The sequence below is a fragment of the Stegostoma tigrinum genome, chromosome 20, assembly GCF_030684315.1.
Source record: "Stegostoma tigrinum isolate sSteTig4 chromosome 20, sSteTig4.hap1, whole genome shotgun sequence".
Taxonomy (NCBI): domain Eukaryota; kingdom Metazoa; phylum Chordata; class Chondrichthyes; order Orectolobiformes; family Stegostomatidae; genus Stegostoma; species Stegostoma tigrinum.
The window spans coordinates 58,251,300-58,258,394 of record NC_081373.1 but is presented as its reverse complement, the minus strand read 5'-3'; the positions used below and the strand labels follow the sequence as shown (position 1 = coordinate 58,258,394).

Below are 7,095 nucleotides of genomic sequence, written 5' to 3'. Positions count from 1 at the left end.
CATCCCAAAACCAGCCCAGCTCGTCCCCTCCCCCCACTGCATCCCAAAACCAGCCCAGCTTGTTCCCGCCTCCCTAACCTGTCCTTCCTCCCACCTCAAGCCAAACCCCCATCTCCTACCTAATAACTTCATCCTGCTCCCTTGACCTGTCCATCCCTGGACTGACCGATCTCCTCCCTAATTCCCCACCTACACTCACCACAGAGGGTGGAAGGAGCAAGAAAAAGATAAAAATAAGACGGGGTTTTGACAACCCTTGTCAGAAATATGACCAATGAGTAATGAGGTGAAGGTGGTGGCTCTCAGTTGGACAGACAAGGAGTTGATAATGATCAGGCTGGGAGGGTGAATAGTTGTTAATAGGGACTATTAGTGACTAATAACAGGTAGTGTGTAATGGCAGGCTAGTGGTAGGAAAATGAAGTGTAGTTTCGGGAACTACCCATTGCCTGCCCCTTTAATGAACCACCTTGCTCCTTGACCAACTTGTCTGTCTCTGGCTTGCTGCAGTACTACAGCAAAGCTCAGCCCAAGCTGGGAGAACAACACCTCATTTTCTGCTTGGGGGACCCTACAGCCCTCTGGACTCAATATCGAGTTCAATAATTTTAAACCCTAAACTCTCCCATGTCCCAGCCCCTATTCCACACACCAGGCCTGATTACCAAATAGCCTGCCAATACACACCCACTGCTGTATATCACTAATAGGTCCCATTAACAACCATTCATCTTTCCCAGCCATTGTTGTCAACGCTTTGTCTGTCCAACTGCTCTGATGAAGGGTCTAGGCCCGAAACGTCAGCTTTTGTGCTCCTGAGATGCTGCTTGGCTGGCTGTGTTCATCCAGCTTCACACTTTGTTATCGCTGCTCTTCTCTCTTTTTAGGCTCAATCCTATCATTTACTCCCTACCCCATCCCGCTCACCTTTTTCTGCATATAAACTGATACCTTCCTAGCTGCCATCAGATGGGCGGAAGGGTCTCTGGACCCGAAACGTTATCTCTGTTTCCTCCTTCACAGATGCTGCCAGACCTGCTGAGCTTTTCCAGCAACTTTTGTTTTTGCACACAATTAATATACTACCTTGAATGGCCCAGTTTGAGTCAATTAGTAACACTGCCTAATTCTGTGAAATATCAACATGTCTAACACATGTAAATTGCAAACTGACTGATCTCAGTGAAAAGTGCAGCTGCAACTCATAATACGAGGATGTGGTTATATCAATGTGATTCTGACAGTGCCGACCCTTGCTTTCAGAATGTACCGAAAACAACGTCAAATCAGAAATAGGTTTGATGTCCCAAAACAATGAAAACATCTTCACAGAAAATGTACCTTCAATTCTAATTTATTTTCCATGGATAGAATTTGCAGTTCTTCGGATTTTTCAATTCGATATTATGGCTAAATACGTTTCATAACAGAAATTTCCCTAGGATTTCACAATCTGTTTTCTTTTCCAAATGTAAAACAAAAGCATTGCTAATTAGCTTGAAGGATGTTGCAACTTCAATATCCCCATGGAGACTGCACTCTCTATAATTACAGGGCTCTAGTGTATATAACTCATATACTTAATGTGGAGATATTGACTCAGGACTTAGAAATTAACTAGATCACAAAAATAAAATGCTAGAAATGTTTTACACTATCCGGAAAGCATGGTATATGATACTTGCAGTTATTGGTGTGCCTGGTAAGTCAGTATTGCTCACCTCCTCAACCTTGCACCTTGCCTTATTTGTGGTGATACTTAGGATACGATCACCGCCAAGGTCTCCCATTGATGAGTCGGCACGACTGCAGGTTCCTGCAGTGTTCCATGTCAGTCAATTTATGATTAGGTCAATGTTTTCATACTTTATTTGGCAGTGTGACATGCTGGCCTGGTGCTGATCATTTCAACAACAGCTGAAGCTTCATCACCATTGGTTCTTGATATATTTTTTACACCAAAGTGAAAAGTGAAATTTTGTTTGAGTTTAGGGTTAGTAAACCACACGTCATTATTTGTCAGAATAGCCTGCTTGTCAAATCAAACTTCAATGTGGGCAATTCACTGAGGGAAGGTCCAAACAATAGGTCGTTGCAGAATTGTGTTGGTTAGAGACCAAAAAGCAGCAGATGCTGAAATTCAAGGTAGACCACAGGAGGATGGAAGAACACAGCAAGTCAGGCAGCATCTGCAGGAAAGCAGAAATCAACATTTTGGGTATTACCCTTCTTCAGGTCTGTTGGCTGGGTGAACCACAGTGACCATGTCTTAGTGGGAGTATTCAGCACTTCGGAATTATACTGAATGCGGGCCATCAATTGAAATGGAATCTCGGTAACGCCCTTTTGCAGTGAGTATCTGTCGTTGTATGATAGTATTCAGTCTGCTTGCAATGGTACAATCCTACTGAATGCTTGAATGATTATTTCAGGAAGGCGAACCTTCAACTCCATTTATTTTCATTCTTATTTAAAATAAACTTAATTGCTTTCAAAGATAACAAGGTGTAGAGCTGGATGAACACAGAAGGCCAAGCAGCATCAGAGGAGCAGGAAAGCTGACGTTTCGGGTCTAGGTCCTTATCTCTGAAGAAGGGTCCAGACCCGAAACGTCAGCTTTCCTGCTCCTTTGATGCTGCTTGGCCTGCTGTGTTCATCCAGCTCTACACCTTGTTATCTCAGGTTCTCCAGCATCGGCAGTTCCTACTATCTCTGAATTGCTTTCAAAGATTTTTTTCGCCAATCCTGAATATATTTGACAACAGGTGTAGCAAGTAATGTTGTTAAGTTCAGACTGAATTGAACCATAGAATCCAACTTTAACAATTCATACATAATTGGGCAACAGAACTGAACTGCTGTGATACGAAAGATCTTAAAACTGTCATTAAAAATCAAATTGCTGGAGAATCTTGCAGGCCTGGCACCTTCTGCAAAGATAAAACCACAGCAGAGTGGCTCAGTGGTTAGCATTGCTGCCTCACAGCATTAAGGTCAGAAATCACACAACACCAGGTTCTAGTCCATTAGGTTTATTTGAAAACACAGCCTTACAAGCCTCACTTCTTCAGATGTCAGTGAGAGACGGACACAGAATTTATCAGTAAAAGATCAAAGGGTCACACCATTGATCAGGATGTACTAAACAAACCTGAAATGCTGTTTAATCTTCAATCAGTTGGAAGATTCCAGTTGATTAATAGGTATATGTAAATCCTCGAATTCATTACAAGGCACTGGCCTGATCATTACAGCACCAAGGACTTGTGTTCCATTCCACATTTGGGGGATTGCATGGAGTTTGCACTTTCTCCCCGTGAGTCCAAAATGTCCCCAACATTTTGATATTATCTGACAGTAACATATGGGAAGTTAGGGTTAGGGGAAGAGTTTTCTGCATTCTGGCTAATTAGCCAAGAACATTGAATCACGCCTGAGAAGGCACGACAGTTTCGCTTCTGCCTTCTCATTTATGTTGTTTATCCATTGAATATTCCTCAAAACAGGTAACAAGTTACTCTCTAAACAGATGAGATTCAATTGTGTGTAATAACCAATTATGTTAACTTATTTAGTTCCTTTATTTGAAATTGAAAATGAATTGCATCCGATATTACATATTTTAATATGTAATAACGTAATGGAGAATATGTAATAGCTCTTCTATGTATGGTTTCTTTAGAATTTATTTTCTTTGCTCACATCTTAATGCTTTCCTCTCCTATTTGTTGTTGTCAATGATCTGTGAACTTGCATACCTGGAACATTGCTTTCAGACCATACGTGTTTTGATATGTCATTTTCATTTCATCCTTCCTCACGCAAGCCAGCACTGTTTGGTTTATTTTACTTTAATCCATGTTTTCCTCTTGTTCTTTCTGAAACTCCATTTGCATTTTCTGTGTTTCACCTCCACTCACAAATTGGTTACATCTCTAAGTTTTGAAATTGTGCATCTATTTCCAGAGTATATATTATTTAGCTAATTAATGAGCATCAGTGTCCCAGTGCTTTTTTTTGTACGGCATATGACTTATAACTTTCTACCAATCTGTGGTAAAAGTTGCAGCGTGTTAGCCAATGGCTCATGCCACCCAAATCTACGTGCACTGAGGTTGGTATAAGACTTTTATGTGAAATTGTTTTGAAGTTCCTTAGCAAATTCTACTTTATTTTATTGACTATATTAGCTTTAGCCAGGCTTTTAAACGGTGATCCAGATGGGTTGCTGTTAAACATTCCATTAACAGTCTTACTTCCACAGTCTTACCGATCCTATGCCACTGCTACTGAATATGCTATTCCAAATCCAGGTTTAATTCAGCTGGTCTCTTGTCTGTTGTCACTCTTCACCCCCGAACATGGCTGTTTATCAATATCTAATGATGGCTCTGCTACCTCCTTCTACTTGGTTATTCATGAATGGATTCTTTCTGTATTGGAAATCTTGTCACTTTTTGGTTGTTTTGTCAAATATCTCTCTCTCCCAAATAAAATGTTTCAAAGTTGTTTGGTGAATTCACTTTGTCTTTGTTTTCGCCCTTCAGCATTTTTCGCACTGAATCCTTTTCGATTCTCCAATTCTAACATTAATTTTTTACAGCTGACATAGCTCCCCTTCTTCTGCCCACTCACATTTCTATCTACCACAGCAGAGTTCATCATATTCCTTCTCAAATGAACAGACCTTTAGAATGAAAATGGATTGAATCCTTTCTGAACACAAGCAAAAGCAACATTCAGAATGGATAGTCAGGTCTTCAGCATGCAGTATGTTTAATTAGTAATTCCCAGCATTGTTTTCTTTTTTTTGCAGCCAATTTGGTGGCCATTGCCATTCTCCCCCGTAGTAAGTGTGGACTCTCTACTTGCACCATTCGATATCTGGTGGCCATGGCAGTGGCAGATCTATTGATTATTATATTTGATGTCATGATGAAGCGAATCAATTTTTACTATTTCCCAGGATCTTTGCTGAATGTTACATATATCTGTACTGTGTTTAGGGTTCTTACTCATGTATCCACAGACATGTCAGTCTGGTTCACTGTCACTTTCACTTTTGATAGATTTGTGGCAATTTGTTGCCACAAGCTTAAAAGTAAATACTGCACTGAGAAAAGTGCAGCCATGGTGCTTTCATCAGTTGGCATCCTGCTCTGCCTAAAGAATGTTCCAATCTACTTCTTGTTTGAACCAGGAGAAATAATCAACAAAGTACCATGGTTCTGTAAGATAAAACCAGGCTGTTACACTGAGCCTGGATGGGTGGGATACGACTGGTTTGACACGATTTTAAACCCATTGCTACCATTTGTATTAATTCTGATACTGAATGCTCTGACAATCAAACATATTTTACTTGCCAGTCGAGTCCGTAAAGGGCTAAGGGGTCAGAGCATGGGATCAAATCGTGGTGACCCAGAGATGGAGACAAGAAAGAGGTCTATGATTTTACTCTTCACTGTATCCAGCAGCTTCATATTTTTATGGTTGACGTATGTTCTGCATTTTTTATATTATAACATCACAGGAATGAATCCAAGGTATTACAGCAGTAATGTTTATATTTTTAAAGAGGTTGGATTTATGTTACGGATTTTAAGTTGTTGCACAAACACATTTATTTATGGAGTGACTCAGTCCAAGTTTAGGGAGCAGCTTGTGAAAACAGTGGAAAATCCATTTAAACCAATTATTCAACACATTAAGGATAAAAACAAATGAACATACTCCAGATCCATGTCTGCACTCATCCAGTGGTTGGATATAATATTTAGACTATACTTAAATCAAATGAACAGTGTGATATGTGGAAAAGCTGGATAAACGATGTGGCACCACTGTAAATGTGATGCAACGCTATGTTAAAATCAGAGTTCTGACAATTAGGTTGAGAGGTGCCATTCATTTGTATTCCACCAAAACTACTCTGTGCAGGTTCAGTTCAACTGTTTAAGACAAAATTCATGTTTTACTGCAAAGAAATAAGCTTATCATGAGACAATGGATCGAGCTGGTTTAGAATAGAATACACCACATATTATATAAATGATCTGACCATTTTGCTGGCTTTCAGTGCATTCCTGTGGTTTTTAACTACATACTGAGAAAAACATATTCCCACATCGAGACTCTTTGGAATACATTTTATCCCCTGATCGCTAGTTTTGGCTTATGGCTCAATGGGAACAGTCTTCTCTATATCTATGTACAATCCACTCAACCTTAAAGAAATCTCTTATGCTGACTTGACATGTTGTATTCATTATGCAGTAAAACAGTCAAACTCTTTCTATTTTCCTGATGGTTGGCCTTTCTAATTTCTGACCAAATCCATCTAAATAATGATAACATCAAAACTATTGAATATTTTTCCCATGAGGAATGCAGAGGTTGAATCATGACCATGTACAACCATTTCATCTAACTTGGCTTTGCATTGTACAACTGACAACATAAACACCACGTGACCGACGTGACCTACGTACCAATCTGCAGAACATTACCTTTTTTCTGAAATGTCAGTCTCCTGCTCCTCTGATGTTAAATGGCCTGCTGTATTCATCCCTCTCTACACCTTGTTATCTCAGATTCAGGGATGTTCAGTTTTGCTTCCAGTTCAGTTGAGTTGGAGTTTGTTGACTGGCTGCTGGACCTAAAAGCCTGAGCTCTCTGTTGCTACGTGAAGTCTTAGCCAGAGATACTTCTTCTTAGGAATCAAAAGGGACAAATTTTGGACTCTTCTTTCAGTGTTTATTATGATTGAACTGTAGAGGAACAACACGTGAGAATAAAACTGTTTTGCTGAACAGTTTGTTTGTTGGAAACAAAAAACAGAAATTGCTAGAAAAGCTCAACAGGTCTGGCTGCATCTGAGAAGAGAAATCAGAGTTAACATTTTGGGTCTGGTGATCCTTCCTCAGAGCCCAGTTCTGAGAAAAGGTTACTGAACCTGAAACGCTACCTCTGATTTCTATTCTCAGATGCTGCCAGATGTGTTGAGCTTTTCCGGCAACTCCTGTTTTTGCTTGATTTACAGCATCTGCAGTTCTTTCAGTTTTTACTTGTTCATTGGATGCTGCCTATATTGGA

At 40.0% G+C, this 7,095-nt stretch overlaps 1 protein-coding gene across 1 annotated transcript; it reads left to right on the top strand.

The window, feature by feature from the left end:
- Window positions 1-1,593: 1,593 nt before the first annotated feature.
- On the top strand, window positions 1,594-6,335 carry LOC125462004 (probable G-protein coupled receptor 139). Its single transcript, XM_048551462.1, has 2 exons — window positions 1,594-1,702; window positions 4,817-6,335. Exons 1-2 carry the CDS (start codon window positions 1,636-1,638, stop codon window positions 5,725-5,727), a joined length of 978 nt encoding a protein of 325 aa, XP_048407419.1. The 5' UTR covers window positions 1,594-1,635; the 3' UTR covers window positions 5,728-6,335.
- Window positions 6,336-7,095: the final 760 nt, after the last annotated feature.